This window comes from Arabidopsis lyrata (genome assembly GCF_000004255.2).
Source record: "Arabidopsis lyrata subsp. lyrata unplaced genomic scaffold ARALYscaffold_3, whole genome shotgun sequence".
Lineage (NCBI taxonomy): Eukaryota > Viridiplantae > Streptophyta > Magnoliopsida > Brassicales > Brassicaceae > Arabidopsis > Arabidopsis lyrata.
Genome location: NW_003302553.1, coordinates 20269781 through 20288386, shown reverse-complemented (window position 1 = coordinate 20288386; position 18606 = coordinate 20269781). Strand labels below are relative to the sequence as shown.

Here is an 18606-nt window from a genome sequence, read left to right as displayed (position 1 = left end):
GACAGGGGAGTTGTTTCAGATTTGCAAAAACAATAACTGGCCGAACCCGATTTTCAGGTATATCTTTTACCTGAATTTTTCTTTTCTAAGTACTACTTACAGCTTGACAAGGACCACGATCTAAAGTCAAATTAATCTCTTTGAGTAGTTTAGAGTCTTATATTCTCAAAGAAGGAGAACATGTTTGGTAATCCATGGTTAAACTCTTCCAATTTAAGGTAGAGAAGGCACATTTGTGCTCTAAAAAAATATACTCTTAAGATCAATGTGACTTTGGCTATTTTCTACTTTGGGTACCCTCAATAAGCACGCATATGAATCATTTTTGTTACTGTGTTTGACTCTTTTCAGTTTTGAGGAAGAAGGAGGGCCAAAAATTGAGCAGAAATTTGTTTGTTCAGTTAATATTGAGATCCCATCTGTAGAAAGTATCTTTCACATGAAGGGAGATGCAAAATCAACGAAAACGCAAGCACAAAACTCCTCCGCCTACTATATGATAGGAGCCTTGAAATCTTCACTAATGAGTCATGTCAAAAGTAATCTGCCAATAGAGAAAAGTTTAGATGAGAAAATCTCCTCTAATATTGAGATCCCATCTGTAGAAAGTGTCTTTCACATGAAGGGAGATGCAAAATCAACGAAAGAGCAAGCAAAAAACTCCTCCGCCTACTATATGATAGGAGCCCTGAAATCTTCACTAATGAGTCATGTCAAAAGTAATCTGCCAATAGAGAAAAGTTTAGATGAGAAAATCTCCTCTAATGAGTCTTGCCTGCCACATGAAAGGAGCCTTGAAAGCCTCAGCTCAGAGATTGATTCTGATCCAGTGAAAGCTGTGGAGAAGATCTTGAATTACAGTTTCACTAACAAGAATCTTCTGAGAGAAGCGCTAACACACAACTCTTCTAACTTACTGCCATTTCAGCGGCTTATGTTTGTCGGCAAGGCGGGTATTTCTCTCGCCTTCGCGAATCACATGTACCTCACGTACCCTAAGCTCGGACCAAAGGAGTTGACTATGTTGCAAAATGCAAATACATGTAACGACAGATATGCTCGTGTTGCTGTCAAGCGCGGCATCTACCAATTCCTTAAATGCAATGTTCGTACGTCAAAAAGACAGGTAGTCATTCTGTTTCTTGTGAATTTTTGCTCAATTGTGAACATCTCTTATGATATACTCTCCACCTTTGGTGTCATCTCTCAGATTATCGAGTTCATAAAGATGCTGGGCAAAGAAGATGACCCAGATCCATTCAGATCTGTGAAAGCCCCAAAAATACTCACTGACCTTGTAGAATCTGTAGCTGGAGCTGTGTATATTGATGTGAATCGTGATGTTAAAAGACTCTGGGAGGTCTGTTGTGTTCTCACTTGATTCGACTTTCTATTTCTATGTTATATGATTCTCAAGTTAAAAAAGAAATGAAATTTGCAGATCTTGAGGGGTCTTTTCGAGCCAATATATACACTGGATGATATACGGCGGAAACCTCATCCACTTCTTACCCTTTTTTGTTTGGGATATAAACACGGCAAGCGAATCGAGTTCAGGTATCGTGAGTGTGAGAAGAGTTCAGGTATGAACGAAGCCACTATTACTGAGGTATATGTCGATGATAAATTTATAGCTTGTGGGAAGAGTTGTAATAGAGCTGCCTCAAAGATGAGAGCTGCTACGATGGCGTTAGAGAAGTTGTCAGAAAGTATGCCCATTGAATTGGTTATGGATGACAGCATTGAATATGAAAATTCAAAAAAGACGTTGATTGAGATTTGCAACGAGAGAAAGTGGCCGAACCCGATTTTCAGGTATTTCTTAGTCCTACACACTTGAGAGATGTCATCTTATTTCTTGTTTTGCTTTGCTTTTAGCCACAAGTTTGATAAATGTGACTTTGGATGTTTTTACTGTGTGTGCCTCGATAAGAACAAAGTGCGACGTATTAACTTTTGTTACTGTGTTCAACTCTTTTCAGTGTTGAGAGGTCTAGTAAAAGATTTGTTTCTTCAGTTACGATTGAGACTCCAACTGAGGAAGGTACCTTATACATCGAGGGTGATTTGGAAAAAGGGAAAGAGAAAGCAGAATACAACGCAGCCTCTCACGTGGTAAGAACTCTGAAAGCTTCTCCATTGGGTCTTGTCGTAAGGAATCTGAAGAGGAAGCAGATAAGTTTAGATGAGGAAGAGATTGTTGTCAAAGAAAATAAAGATGAGCAAGAGATTTTGCATCGAAACAAGAGGAAGAGGAGAAGGCGATGATAGATTTTTTTTTAACTTTTTTTGGTATTTCTCTTTTGGGCAGTTTACAAAAGTGGAAATGAGTTTTGAAGCTCCACTGGTAGTACTCGTCTAATTCATGCATTTCTTTTTGTTTTACTTTTGGTTTGGTTTAGTGCTAATATATGTAGATTAATCAGAATTATACTCTTTATATCCGTTTTCTGTTAGATCACAAAAGTAAATTTTGAAGATTTGGCAAACGGTTGAGTTAATTAATCTGTTTTATATCCACGTGTTTGTTGCTGGTTGCAGTAGTCGATGAAAAACAAGATTCTACAGTCGATTTCGTTTCGACATCGTTAATTTCATCGTTAGTGTTGGGAGAATTATGTTATCACTTTTGGACTAAATAAGCGAAAAATTATTGTCAACGGCCGGTTACTATTCCGAACGGAATTATCGTTGATCATTAGTCAACTATTATTCGAGATCAAATTTGACAACTTGAGGGTTTATTTAGACAAAATTAATTAGTTGGAGGTTTTATATGGAAACAAAAAAAATTGAAGGTTTTTGTTAAAAAAGAAGTTTCAAATTGAATGTCTTATAAAGAATCAAACACATTAGGCCTATGCATTCATGTATTCGGTTCGGTTTTGAGTAGGACTCATTTGGAATGTTTGGTTCCGGATATTTCGGATAGATGGATTTAGTATCCATTCGAGTGTGTGAAGCAAGACTCTCTCCTAAATGCAATTGCTTGTTTTTTACTTTCTCATGTTGGGACAGTCCGTTTACTGTGCATAAGAATAAATTTAATATATTGAGTTATTTGAAATAAAACCTCCTAGAATTTTATGAGTAATTTGTTAAAACAAAAGACAAGGTATACTGCATAAATTTTAGAATCCACGCACATAATTCTTTAAATATATATATATATATATATATATATATATATATATATATATATATATATATATATATATATATATATCCAATTTCAAATTTAAAAGATTGTAAAACCTAGGAAAATAACTTTGAGTCTTTTTTTTTGTGCACCCACTAAACAACTTTTTTCTTTTTGGTATATTGAATCATTTGAAATAAACTCTTGGAATTTCATGAGTAAAATTATGAGAAACAAAATCCAATGTAAATGTAGAGATTTTAGAATCCACATACATATATGAATTGTTAAAAATAATATCAAATTTCAAATTTTATAGATTACAATTTAAAGAATTATTAACTTTAAATCTATGATTGAATAACACTTACTTAATTTCAAATGTAAACTTCGGTTAAAATCATGAATAGAAGTCCTTTTTAGTTTTACTATCACGTAAAATAAAAAAATTGTATGTGTTCAGATTTTACAAATATAGTTGAATTCACCTTGCATTTTTTGATGAATTTACATTCTTACAAATTTGTTCTATCTCTTTTCTATGCTTTTTCTTTCTTCATATACATATATGTCACTGAATTATTTATGTTTCTAACTGGTTGATTAAATAGCTATGTAATCCTATACAGTTATACTATTATTTGGGAAGTACATGAATAAGTTGTAACATTGAGAAGTGTAAGAAATTATATTATATGCCATTACAAATTTCTAATCATAAATATAATTAATCCACGTCATTTATTTTAATCTTCCCTTTACAAATCTTTAATCACAAACATGATTAATCCATGTCATTCATTTTAATCTCGCGGGTCAATGGTAATCAAACCGGGTTTTCAAATATTACATAAATAATAAGATCATATTAATTAAACTAATTACAGGGCTTTCAAAGATTACCTAAACGATCTACTTAACATTTTTGAAGTACATTTTAAAGAATCCAATTAGGTCGGGTTATTTTAATTTTTGACCTAGAAATAATTTTAATCGGATCTTTGCTAAGAATTACCAAAAACGAATTAAAGCATTAATGAAAAATCAATAACAAATCATTAATTATAGTAACAAACTTAAAAGATATTCCTTAAACCAAATATTGTGTTTTCAAATATTTGGAAAACTGTTTAATAATTACGGATTTTTATGGTTAATTTTTGGTACTTAATTACAACATATATCCTATGCTATTATTTGGGGAGTACATTATAGAAGTAACCTTACTTTTGTAACTTATTACATTAGAATTCCATATGAATATAAAAATTTAACGAGTAAAATAATTCATCTTATTAAGGATAAACAAGTTAAATACTAATTTGTCAAATTTAATTAATTTCATTAAATTATTAAAACGAAAATACATTATTAACTTTTTTATTAAAAATGACCAATCAAAATGAACATTTGATAACTGACTTACTATATTAATTTTTTATTAATCAATGTACTTCACTTCTCATTTTTATATGATTCTATTTTTATGAAATAAATAAATCATCATATCGTCTATATAATAATAAAAAGTAGATTTTTTTCCGCATATGTCATGATTTGAATTTTTAAAAACGAATATAAATGATTCAATTTATGAAAAAATATAACGGATCAAAAATTCAGACTTGAGTAGTATATTTATTTTAAACAAAAATAAATTCAACAGAAATTCTAACTGAGTAACGGGTCAGAACTTGAATATTTATATTTAATTTCATACATTTACTTTTTTGAAATGTATATTTTTATATACTACAATAAAAATTTAAATATTTTAATTTAGAAAATTTTAAAAAATTTTACTTGATATTTTTAAAGAATATCATCAATACTTAATAGATCAAAAAGTTAAAAACTAGAAATACTCTAATTTAATTTTTAAAACAAATATATTTGAAATATTTATAATATGCGGCGAGTTAAATAAAATTTATTATATGATGGAATGTGTAATGATCCCTATAACTATTTGAATATTTATATTTAATTGCATATAATTTTTTTTTTTTGAAATTCATAATTTTATATATTAAAAAAAAAATTAAATATTTTAATTTGGAACATTTAAAAAATTTTTAAATTAATATTTAAAGAATATCATAAATATTTAATAGATTAAAAATTAAATACTCTAATTTGATTTTCTAAAACAAATATATTTAAAATATTTATAGCAGGCGGCGGGTTAAATGTAATTTATTATATGATAGAAAGAGTAAAATCCTTATAAGAGAAGGCATGTTAAGATTATATGATGAGATAAGTTAAATAAGATTTGACACCACTAAATATTTGAAAATTTGATTCTGCATGCATTTTAAAATTAATTAATGATAGATTGTGCACGCAATATTTTCATTGGGATTTTAAACTGAAAATATAGACTCCACAGATTGAATTTGATATTATTATATACCAAAAATATGTTCATTACATATTCGGTTATCCGAATAATTGCTAAATTCCGTAATTAGGTCAAACAAATCTTTATTTCAACAACCAAATAATTACAACTTGAAAAAAAAATTAAAATTAATTCAAAATAATAGCTAACTAACTTAATTAATTTAAAATAATCTACGTTTAAGATACAATTCATTTATGATATTTTGATTTTTGATCTAACTGAATTATATGCAATCTCATTTTATTGTTGTTAACATAAAGTAACTCAATGTTCATATCTTAAAAAAATTATCCATTATTGAGCATTATATAAGAAGAAAAATATATTCATTATAATAGTATATATAGGGATTGACAAAAAAATTAATATTTTTACTTACTACTATAATATTTCAAAACTTTATTCTTAAATATATAGTATATATAAATTTTTTACTAAATGAAATTTAATCCGTGCTGTAGTACAGGTTATAATCTAGTATATATTTAAAAATTTTAAACGATCTTTGATGATATCAAACTTACATTCCATGAATATAAAATCAAGATAGTAAGGATAATTTTTTTTGTGTGTAACTAATTAATAAAAAGAAGTACAATATTACACATTAATAATGCTTTGGAAAGTCTGAAATTAAATAAGCAACATACATTACTAATGTATTATTAAAGGTTTTTAAAACTCCTTGCACATTCGGTGGAGCATAAGTCTTTGGCGTTGGGATAATCTGGGTATGCCCAACAAAAATTTTGTCTAGCTTCAGGTCCAAAACAACACCAACATTCCTTTTTAGTTATAAGCTCGCAAATAGATTTGTGACATGGTGGTTTAAAAATATCGAGCATCGATCTCTCTATCTTTCCAACATTTGTCCTCCCACCTATACATTAATTTGAAACAAACAAGCAAAACTCTTACGATGAATAAAAAAGAGACATTTGATGTATATATATATATGTGTGTGTTAGAAAAAGCTATACGCACACTCATGTAGAGCGAAGATGGAGAAGATGACAATGCATAACAGAACTATATGTGATGATTTCATGGTTTGGATATGTCTCACAGGACCTTGTTGTGATTTTTGTTGTCTTATTGATGAGTTGTTTTAATTTGTAAATACATAATGTAATCAATATATATACACTGTACAATCCTCCATTTTTACATATTTCATACCATTTTCACTTTTCCATATTTTAAATCTTTTATATAATTACCAAATTCCATACTTATTTTTCTCAAAAATACCAATTTTCTGTTTTCTTTTTTAAAATTTTCTATTGGTGGATATTGTGGATGTAGGATTCACACTCGATTATCTTTAAATATTTTTGTGGAGAAAAACTCTAAAATCAACAAATGAAAAATAAGGATTTGAAAAGGAAAGTAACCAAGAAATTAAATAAAGCGAAAGAATTTGCAAGAATAAAATAGTAAAAAGCCTTGCGAAATTGTAAAAGAAAGAGTATGTTGTATTGCTTGATAGTAAGAGGTAAAATGTTGTTCTCCCTCAAACATATGCGTTTGAGGTTGTTTTTATAGTGAAAACATAATCAATGCGGTCATTTACTGCTCATAATCGCATTGATCCGCATTAATCATGTATGTTACAATTTGACCGAAACGGCTTGAATTTGAACTATCTTGGGCTTCGCGTGGATCTTCCGAACTCTTTCTTGTTGACTCTGAACTCCTGCGTCTTGACGCTGCCGCGAACAATATTCTCCTCGCTTCGGCCTTCTTTTATGCAAACTATATGTTGAATAAGAGCGAACTCCGTACTGGTAAAGATCGAGCTCTTTAATAAACTGAATCGAACTTCCAACAGGTCAAGCTCGATTCTCGCAATGAAACATCTAGAAAAAATCCAAGAGGATTATAATGTAATAATGACGTGGACAGATCCAAGTGGATCCTACCGAAAACGTGTGGGATCCGACCCCAACATTTAGCCCCCCAAGTCTTGCGAGCTGAGTGCTCGGCTTGGAAGACTTAAGTAAACAGTAATTAATGACTCGAGATCTTTAACGTTCCAGAATTATTCCATGTTTTACGCTATTACGCCGATCTCGGATAATCAATCGATTTGATATCCCTGACAACCGTCATCATTAATTTCCTAATTTCATATTAATATTGCGGGGAAAACCGTCCCACTTCCCAACATTCTCGAGGTGGTTTACGCTAAATAGGGTTAAATGGAATGACGGCTTTTACAGCGTACATTCACCCTTGAAAGCTTTTACCAAACCAGAGAATGATAAATTTTTTTAGTAAAAAATGTCTTCCTCAGCCGTCTACGTTTCGGACAACGAAGACGACATCCAAGGAATCCATGTTCCCAGAGGGGACGAAGTCTTCACCCAAAGGGGAGACAAATTTGGTCCACATTTCAGGTCTCAATCGACCCATGCTTCCCTTGGCGCTCTTCGTCGTCTGTGCAACATCCCTCAAGAAATAGAATTCTCTCTTCCTAGACCAAACGAGTCTCCAGAAGTAGTGCGAGAGGGTTTTTGTTGTGCGTACGAAGTTTACTTCAAAGGTTGTGGTTTATTTTTTCCCATACCGGAGGTTCTCCTTTTGTACCTTGTTCATCTAGGGATTGCTTTTCCCCAGATGGCTCCCAACTTTCTCCGGTATGTTTTGAGCACCCTGACCGTCTCAGCAGAGGCAGGGTTTTCTCTTTCCACTCGCGAACTCTTAGGGCTATTCTGAGTCCGCGAGTCTACGGCGGCGGGCATCTTTTCCATGAATCATATTCTTGACCGTAACCTGATTGACGGAATGCCCTCAAATGATGGGCCTTGGAGGAAATACTGGTTCTTTTTCCGAATCAATCCCCATTCCATCCAAGGTCTTTCCGGTCTTCTTCTCGCAAATTGGTCGTCTATACTTGGTTAGAACCAACCTTTATTGTTTTTCACCGTTTTGTGTAAGTAAATAGGATTCTTAACTCAACAATTTGTTCCAGGGAACCAGACGATCCCCCGCCCAACTGTTGACTTCCTATCTTTCTTTCGAATCGTTTCTGAGGGTGAAACAAATTGGAATTCCTTCACCCTTCAACGCATTCATAAAGCGGGGCTTGCTATCAGAGACGGTCAAACTCACCCCCTCGATCCTCCTCCTGAAGAAAAAGACACCTCGAGCCTGAATGCTCGGGATAAGAGAAAAATGCAAGCTGAGACTAAGGCTCTTAAGGATCAGTTATCCGAAATTGGGAAGAAAAAACGGATAGCTGCAATCTCCAGGGTTGGTAACTTCCACATGAAGACCCTCCTGGTTGATGATGGTTCTTTAGAAGCGGCTCTATCAATTGCGGTAGACTCTCATGGAGCCGATATCCCTAACGATCCTCCAGTCGCCATCGCTATTTACTCTCCCGAACGAGAGAGAGAAAAAGAAGTAACCTCTTCAGTCTGCACGAAGAGGAGGGCTCCAGACACGGACACTTTATCAAACGAGAGACCCAAAATCGTTAGATTAAGTTCTCCGACACGAGCCCCTAGTCTTTTGCATTCTATTTTCCCCTCCTCGAAATCTTTAGATTCTGAGCTCCCCCTTCCGGGAGACAGTAATCTCAGAAAAAAATGATGAGCCGAGACCGGAGGTTTCCTTGTCTCAAGGATTGAGTATTAGGACTCAAAACCCTTTACCTGCTTCGACTTCTGGTAAGTTTTATTTTGAGACGCGAGCCTTAGCAAAACTTGTTTACAGATTGCGGCTATTTGATCAACCCATTGCTCTCCTCTATTTTGCAGGTGGAGAAGAGATTGGAGACATCCTCCGAAGTTTTCAAACCAGGGAAGGGACATCCCTTCCCCCTTTTTTGGTTTGGAGGCCAGAAATCCGTCAGATGTATGTCAACCGAGCCTGATATCTATCCCAGGTTTGGATATTTTTGACTATGACAAACCTCTTTTCCTTTAGTAAAAATCTTTTGTCTGAATGACACATTTTTCAACTCTGAAGGCGTTCATGGAAACTAATGGAATGATATTCCATTATGAAAACCTTCTTCACCAAGCGATGAAAGAGACCGCAAAGGCTAGGAAGGAGACTGATGAGCTTAGATTAGCCAATCAGTCCGAGCGACTCGAGAGAGTGAATGCCCTCGAGTCATCCTTTGAGAATATGAAGAAAACGTTGGAAGCTAATGAGCAACGCATCAGAATCGCGAAAACCGAAAGAGACTCTGCGAGGTCTAACGTTCTTCGCTTGGAAGCTGAGTTAGAAGAGGCTGCGGCTGTTTTCGAAGAATCGAACCAAAATGCCGAGCTTTTAGCTAGGAATAGGGCTCGCGATATCGCTGAAGCCAAACATAACGCTCGGGAAGAGATAAGGGGCTTTGGTAGGCAGCTCATTCAATCTATTACGAAGTTCACCAAAGACGAAGAGGTCTGGAGTAAACTTCTATCCGATCGAGCCGAGCTGAAGAGTAATCTAGACCTGATTGAGGAACTAGAGAGCGGGAGAGCTTCATTCGAGAGTGAGAGGAGAGAATTTGCTTCTGAACTCGTTGCGGTTGAATCCGAGCTATCCTCAGCTTCCCGTCCTTCCCTCGATCTGAAACAGTTTTCTTCGGTGTTTGGAGATTCCTCCTCTTAATTCGAGGTAGGTGAGGGTTCTCGGCCACACGAGCGTTCTCCTGAGGCAGAGGAGCGACCTTAAAAAATTATTTTCTTGAATCCATGGGACTACTTCGCTTGACGGAAACGTTTTGTTTGAACATAGTTATGTACATGCTACTGCATTTTTTTTTATATATATATTTTTATTTAAGTAAAACGTTTGGATGCGATTCTAGGTTTGCAAGTCCTAGCCCACCAACGAGGTTTCATAAATAGTGAGAGATGAGCTGATCAGGCTCACTCGCCTTTTTTAAAGAAAAAATCCTAACAAGTATTTTTCCTCGGTCTCTCGGATGCGAGGATTGAGCTCGGCTTAGGATTTTTATCGAGGGATAAGGTTTCCATAATTCATGAGAATAAAAAATGAACCGGCAATGGTTGCGATCATGGCCTAAGAACGGCTTTGAAAGAGTTGGGCCATATTTTAATTGGACCCGAGGTCTGCTTCAGCAGGCTCGCAATATGTTATTATTAATTTTAAAGAAAACTGAACGCCTTTCTCCTTTTAAAGGACTTTGAAAGAATATTACAGTTTACTGTGGGAACAAACTGAAAAATGCCGCTAGCTTCTTTCAGATCAAGCTCGAGAATAACGACTTCAAACGGAGATCCATTGTTTGAATCCGAAGATGGATTCTCTCCAAAGGGAGTAATTCACCCAACGTTTTTTCATTTCCGGATGGGGAAAGAAAGGGTTAAATGTTATGACTTTCTGGAAAAGGTTCTCTCTCTAATTTTTAGCCTTTTCAGAAGACTGTAAATTATTTTCCGGACAGTTGACAAAATGTTTGCTAACAGATCGTCGGGAGACATAAAGCTTTATGTGATAAGAGAAAAAGAATTGTAAGGAGGCGACGTGCTCTTGATGAGCGCATAAAGAAGAATGAAAGAGAGATCCTTCGCCTGGAATCTGAACCGCATGAATAGGAGAGGATCGGTTTAGATATCGTGGCCATCATTCCTACCAGCCTCCGAAGATTCCTCCGTATGCTGGATAAAACCTATCCTTGGCAACCGGTGACGAACCCTCTTTTGTTTCATGTTCTTCAGAATTTCGGAGATTTCCAATGTTAAGAACTGAAGAAAATGAAGGACCGGAGGAGAAATCTACTGATCCTTCTTCCATTCTTCTCGATTTATCTTCCGACGAAGGACTTTCTTCAGAAAGTTGTTCGGGATCGTCCACATCACTGGAATCGTCGTCAGGCGAAGACTTCTGATCGAACAAGTCCCTTGATTTATTATTATATATTTTTTTGTAAAAATGCCATTGGGCTATAGGCCCAGCGATATTAATTACATTCCTATTTTGCTTTAATTGATTTATTTCAATCTCATTTAATGCAAAAATTTGGGGAATATAATTTGGGATTAATTCGATTATGTTTTCCATAAAAGTAGTAATTTCAGATTTTGGGAAATCGTCAATTAGCCCTCTTAAATACGGTCAAATATTTTTTGAATATAAAGGAGATGTAGTTCACTATTGAATTTAATCAACAATAATTCTACAAAAATGTTCAAGGGAGGTAATTCATTAGAGAATCCTTCAGACTCGTTCAAAGTGATGAGTGTTGATCCTTCGAGGACGTCAGACATCGAGCTTATAAAATCAGGAGAATCTGGCGAACCAAAAGATTCACAAATATTGAAGAAGGGAACCAGCATTCAGGTTCCGATCGTTTTAATCGAGAGATTGTCACCTCAAGATCGTGTTAAGGCCGAGGAGTTTATCACCAAGGTATTATTCATCTTAGTGATTTAACTCTTTTTGTTATTGCTTAACGAAGCGTTTTATTTTTTTTAGCTTATCACTCGGCATGACGAGCTCGAGAACGAGAAAAAGGAGATTAGGAAGAAGAGAAGGGAACTAGGGAAGCGTTGCCTTGACATTGCTCGCGAGCTTCATTGCCTCGAAGCCCATCCTTCCGATTGGATCGAACTGGGACTTCAAGAGTACGGAAACATGCCAGGTTGCATTATGAGCATCGTTGACCTCGCTGGTCAAGGAGCGGAGTTGTTCCGTAATTCAAGACCCTTCTAAATCTGAGTTTAGCTATAAATATTTATTTATACATTATTGGCAATGTACTCTATATTCAAGCCCAAAATAAGATTCCATAATTTGAAATAATATTTTTATTTTTATATTATAGCTGGACTCGTGTTTAGCGAGCTGCCTAAGTACACAGAATAGGATTAAGCCAAATCGTAGTTCGAATGTGTTTGCTTTAGCAATATAACTTTTTCAAGTTGATTATGTTCCAAGGCCTTTGAACGGGATTTCCACCAAGGTCTTATATACGGTATACACCGTTTCGGATTTTTTCAGTGATTTGATAAGGGCCTTCCCAGTTAATACCGAGTTTTCCAGCTCCTTCTTCTTTTGTGTTATCGAACACTCGCCTTAAAACAAAGTCTCCTACATTTAAAGGTCTGTTTTTCAACTTTGAGTTATAGTATCGAGCGGTCAACTGTTGATAATTCTGAAGTCGAATAAGGGATTGGTCTCGCCTTTCATCGATTGTATCGAGAACATCTTCTAATAATTTAGAATTCGATTCCTCGTTAAGTGGAGATTCGCTCCGGCGCAAACCTAGAACATTCAGCTCGGCTGGGACTACGGCTTCCATCCCATAGACTAATGAGAATGGAGTTTCACCCGTTGCTCGCCTCGGGGTTGTTCGATAAGCCCACAACACAGGTTGCAGCTCGTCATACCATCCACCTTTTCGAGCACTCAAGTGTTTTTTAAGATTGCTGAGAATGGTTTTGTTGGAAGCTTCCGCTTGTCCATTTCCTTGAGGATACCTCGACGTTGAGTAGCTAAGTTTTATTCCCCAAGCGGAACAAAAATCTTCAAAATTATTTGAAATGAATTGAGGACTATTGTCCGTTACTATTTCGTAGGGAACTCCATGGCGACAAATAATGTATTTCCACAAGAATGTCTTAACCACAAAATCTTGTATACTTACGTAAGCTTCAACTTCGATCCATTTGGAGAAATAGTCTGTTAGAACTAATAAGTATTGGACGCCTCGCGTTGAGCGATGCATCAGACCAAATATATCCATTGACCATCATGAAAGGGTATAGAGCGGATATAGATGATAAAATTTCAGACGGCTGGTGAATAAGAGGAGCGTGCATCTGACACTTTTTACACCGTTTGGCGTAATCGATGCAGTCAGAAATCATAGTTGGCCAGAAATATCCTAACCGTTTGATTTTGAAAGCCATTGCTCATCCCGAAGAATGACTACCACAAAGTCCTTCGTGGACCTCGCTTGTCACTATTTCAACTTCGGGTCCGAAAATACATAAAAGATAAGGATCACTGACGCCTTGCTTGTACAATGACTCTTTAATTATACAATACTTAGCGCTGATGATTTTTAATTTGCGAGTTTGCCATTTGTTCGATGGTAGTTCTCCATTAAGAATGAAATTTTTGATGGGTACCCTCCAGTCAGCCCCCCAATCATTAGCGGAAGTATTATCCTTGAGTATAAACTTCCTTGGTTCGGGTTCGGAAGAAATATCAGGATCTTCGATTGTCTCCTGAACCTCTACATCACCTGGAAGTGATTGTTCGGTTCGAGACGGTTCTTTAATGGGAACCTCTTGATCCTTTAATTTTCTTCTTGACTTTTTTTTAGGAAGTTCCAATGGTGGATTAAGTTCGTCATCTTGAGACTTTATTCGTGATCTGGTGATGACAAGTGAACCATTCTCACTTGGTTTTGGAGTTTCGATGTATTCGGCCTCCGAAATGTTATCGTTTTCTGTTTCTTCAATCGAAATACTTCGCGAAGAAATACATTCAACTGGGATAACTTTTTTGAGTTCAGGGTCTGAGGTAGAAGCTAGGGCAGCTAAAGCGTCTACCGAAGTGTTTTCTCCTCTAGGTATTCGAACTAATTCGAATTCTTTGAATTTTCTGGCTAATTTTTTGACAGCCGAAAGATAAGCTTCCATTCGAGGAGCCTTAGCTTCGTAATCTCTAGCGACTGGTTTACAACTAGCTGAGAATCACAATAAGCTATTATTTTTTCTGCTTCAATCGCAAGAGCAAGCTGAAGTCCTGCTAAAAGAGCTTCGTATTCTGCTTCATTGTTCGAAGCTGGAAACATTAATTGAAATTATTGCTCGATTATTTCCTTTGTCGGAGTTTCGAGCCTAATGCCGATTCCGGATCCTTGTTTAGAAGAAGATCCATCTATATGTAATTTCCATGTAGAGTCCGTTTCAACAAATATTCCATCATCTAATGGTAGTTCGGTTAGAAAATCAGCCAGGACTTGTGCTTTTGCGTTAGTCCGACTTTTGTATTCTATATCGTACTCACTGAGTTCGATTGCCCATTTCGCCAATCTTCCGGACTGACTTGGACCGTGAAGAATTGAGCGAAGTATATGAGAAGTTAAAACTTCTATCGGATGAGATTGGAAATAAGGTCTGGGTTTTGTTACTTGAAGTAAATAGATTTTTGGTAGATACAAATCAGTTGAATCTTAATTTTTTATTTATATCCTTTTCTTTTGTTGCATTTTTTTTTTGAACTTTTGTGGATATCAGTGAAATTTTATAAGTGCAAGTCTTGTGAGTAATAATGTAGAGAATACATACCTCAATAAGATTAAATTTTAATAAATTATTAATAATTAAAAATTGTAATAACATTTAAATAAATTTTAAAATCATCAAACCAATAACAATATATTTTATTAAAATTCGGAGAATTTATTAACCAATAACAGTGGTCCATGACATATTTTAAAGGCCTAGACAAAATCATATTTATTTATTAAAAATCTGGATATCGTTTCGAAAGGTCCAAATGACATATTTTATTGAAGGTAAAACATCTTTAGTGTTTGTTTCTCACAAATCTGTAATCAGTCAACATGTTACATGTGTATAGACACTGACATTTGAAGTGTAAATACCAAAGTCAAAATTGTACAACCGTTAAGACATTGACATTTGGAGTTTATTTGATAAAGTATTAAACTCAACTTACAAACCTCGTGTTTATATTCTAGACTATCGACCAGGAGTTTATGTATACGCATTTTTGTTTATAATAATTTTAACGGAATTTTCATTTGATTTTTTTATCAAATAGCAAACACGATTTTTCAAAAAAAAAATTAAAAAAATAGCAAACACGAGAACAACGTTTGGGTCATTGGGTGCATATGCAAATATTATGTTGTTTCTTTACTTATTTTCTAGGAAAAATATAGAAGAAGTAATATATGTTTTTTGGGTGTAAAAGAAGCAATATGTGTCGGTGGACTGGTTTTTTATATTAACCATGGTGCTACAAAATCGTGTGCACTGGAACCATGCTTATAGACTCGAATCCATTAGTATATATAAAACATTTTCCTTTCCAAATGAATCTTTACAGGTTCTACCTCCTTTTTGTTTTTTGAAAAATGATCTATCGACCTGAGACGAAGAAAAGGATCTATTATTTAGTTATTCAATTGATTTGTTATTAGTGTTATAAACCATATAGATGGACTCCATAACCGATCCATGGCCCATTAGGGTTTTACCTTATTCTCTGTATCCTGCTATTATCCTTGTATATATATGACACAGTTTACACAGCCCCGGCTCAGATGGGTAGGGCGGAGGTGCGACGGCCCGGGGCTTTTTTATTTTATAAAAAAATTTACATATAAAAAAGGCCCAAATATTTTTTAAAAATATTATTAATATGAGAATTATATTTTAAGAGGCCTAATTATTTATAAGAAAATGTATAAAAAAGCCCAAAATTTTTAAAATAACAATTTTTACTATAAAAACTCCGCAAAATTTTTAAAAATTAAGTAAATTTTCTCTTTGTATATAATAATAGGCCAAAAAATTTTTTTTTGCCCTAAGGCTCTCAAATATATTGAGCCGGGGCTGAGTTTACAACACGTTATCAGCACGATAGCCTCTCACCCTGAAAGTTAAAAATCCCGAAACCCTAAATCTCTCTCACAAAAACCAAAACCAAAACCCTAGCCGTCTCTGTAAAACAAAATTCTAAACTCTATCGAGATAAGTTTTCTGTTCAAATTTGTTTCTGCACGAATTTTGCACGGATTATCTGTTATCAATTCTGTCTGTATTCCTGCACGAATTTTGCACAGATGATCTGTTATCTATTCTGTCTGTAGTTTTGCACGAATTTTGCACAGATTATATGTTATCAATTTTGTCTGTATTTCTGCACGAATTTTGCACGGATTATTTGTTTTCAATTCTGTCTGTAGTTTTGCACGAATTTTGCACGGATTATATGTTATCAATTTTGTCTGTATTTCTGCACGAATTTTGCACAGATTATCTGTTGTCAATTCTGTCTACAGATTTGCACAAATTTTGCACGGATTATTTATTATCAATCCTGTCTATATTTTTGTACGATTTATGCACGGATTATATGTTATTGATTCTGAACTGTTTTATGCAGTATATTACAGAAACCCTATTTTTTTTTTTTTACTAATGTAATAGCCATGTTTCCATGAGCAAAATTTTGAGTTTCTCAGGAATCAGGATTATATATATTGAGATTTTGTAGGAGGACCCAACCAGCTAAGAGACATAACGTTTTCCAATCTCCGTATCAGATCTCGGGTCTCTGTTTCAGTTCTCCAATTAAGATAAGTGCTATTTATTTATTATGCTTTATATACATGATCCAATTAAAGTTTGATAAGATAAAATTTGCATGAAAATTGGCACATGTGATTTGATTTATGATTGGAGAATTAATTGAGAAGTTAGTGAATGGAAAGATATTTAATGGCATGATAGATTGAATGTTTTAATATAAACCCTATGTTAAACCGAAAGTAAACCGAAACCCTAAATCCTAGGTTAAACCGGTTTAATAAACCCTAAGTCACGGTTTAAGATCAAGTTTCCCATAAATAGAAAGTTCCATATAAGGAAAGTTTCCAGAAATAGAAAGTTTTGTAAAATAGCAAGTTTCCCAAAATAAAAGGTTCCCTAAAATAGCAAGTTTCCCAAAATAGAAAGTTACCAAAATAGAGAACCCCTTCATAAGGAAATATTCCAAAACCCTAAAGTACACGTTTGTTTAGGATTTCTTTCTAGATGAGAAATAGAAAGTTTCCATAAATGGAAAGTTCCATATAAGGAAAGATTCCATAAATAGAAAGTTCCATACATAAAACCGAAATCCTAGCAAAAAAAAAAACCCTAATACTATAAATCGCGGATGCTAAAACCCTAAAACTGAACCGCGAAATCCTAATATCCTAATCTAGTATGATCCGATTGTTTGGTTGTTGCATAATAGATCAATCTTCTAGGGTTGATTTCATCCATATATATATATATAACATGATTGTTTAGAAAACACTTGCTGAAGACAAGCATGGCTCGGTCTTAAATAACGCATGACTTGGTCTAACCGATTACATGAGTTCTCATTTAACTCTATATATTATAGATATCAGAAATCAACTATTATGAATATGCGGCACTCAATGCCTCTGGTGACAATTATTTAAAATGGGCTTTGGACACTGAGATTGTCCTAAAGGAAAAAGGGCTTGGTGAATCTATTGTAGAAGGAAACAATGTCACCAGAAGAGAAAGATATAAGGCGATTACTGACATACGCCATCACCTCAATGAGAGTCTCAAAATCAGTACCTCACTATTAAGAATCCTCTGGACCTCAGGACAGAGTTGAAAAAAAAAAAAAAAAAATTACCCAAAAGCCCGATTCGATCGGGAGAATCTCAGATTCCAGGAATTCAAATCCATGAATGAGTATAACTCAGCACTATTTAAAATAGTGTCAATACTGAGATTCCGTGGTGAGGAAGTTACTGAGAATGACTTGCTAGAGAAAGCATTCTCGACCTTTCATACAAACAATATATTGCCTCAGCAACAATATCGTGAAAAAGGTTTTTACCACATATGCAAGTCTAAACTCTTGTTTTTGGAGAGGACTCCTCTGTAGAGAGTGCTAAGAAGTGAGGCTTTGGAGAAACCGTGATGAGAACATTGATTCTGATATGCTACTTGCTGAGCAAAACAATGAGTTATAAATAGTGAAATGAGACCTCCTGGTCTTACCCCATTATCAGAAGCCCGTTGGGCTGAAGAGCCTAAAGAGCCTAAAGAGTCTAACCACGTCCAAAGAGATAAGTATCATGGCCACAGTCATGGTAAATGGAATGGACGTGGTAGAAGTGGAAATTATAATTTATATGATCAAGGAAACCATTCATATGGTTAAGGCCACCGACCCGACTTTGGTCGTAATCGAGGTAGGCCACGGTATACCCAAACCACAACACTCAAATAAACTTGTTTGCCACTGATGAGGAATGGGGAAACCATTGGACTAAGACGTGCATGACACCTAAGCATCT

General features: G+C 34.8%; 2 protein-coding genes across 2 annotated transcripts in view; both read left to right on the top strand.

Moving 5' to 3' along the window:
* LOC9319986 (ribonuclease 3-like protein 3) overlaps positions 1 to 2516 on the top strand; it is a 3685-nt gene extending 1169 nt beyond the window's left edge. The window contains exons 4-8 of the mRNA XM_021032146.1: positions 6 to 57; positions 352 to 1126; positions 1211 to 1360; positions 1442 to 1815; positions 1983 to 2516. Coding sequence (XP_020887805.1) covers positions 6 to 57; positions 352 to 1126; positions 1211 to 1360; positions 1442 to 1815; positions 1983 to 2268 — 1637 coding nt within the window. The 3' untranslated portion in view covers positions 2269 to 2516. The remainder of the gene's footprint in view (positions 1 to 5; positions 58 to 351; positions 1127 to 1210; positions 1361 to 1441; positions 1816 to 1982) is intronic.
* Positions 2517 to 7829: 5313 nt separating this feature from the next.
* Positions 7830 to 10157, top strand: LOC110230146. Its single transcript, XM_021032145.1, has 5 exons — positions 7830 to 8091; positions 8521 to 9026; positions 9097 to 9220; positions 9311 to 9381; positions 9522 to 10157. The coding sequence occupies exons 1-5, from the start codon at positions 7830 to 7832 to the stop codon at positions 10155 to 10157; spliced, it is 1599 nt and encodes a 532-aa protein (XP_020887804.1).
* Positions 10158 to 18606: the final 8449 nt, after the last annotated feature.

Coding starts and splice junctions, on each gene's coding strand:
- LOC110230146 (XM_021032145.1), top strand. CDS start 7,830: ATGTCTTCCTCAGCCGTCTACGTTTCGGACAACGAAGACGACATCCAA. Junction 9,221..9,310: donor TTTACCTGCTTCGACTTCTG/GTAAGTTTTATT, acceptor TCTATTTTGCAG/GTGGAGAAGAGATTGGAGAC. Junction 9,382..9,521: donor CATCCCTTCCCCCTTTTTTG/GTTTGGAGGCCA, acceptor TCAACTCTGAAG/GCGTTCATGGAAACTAATGG.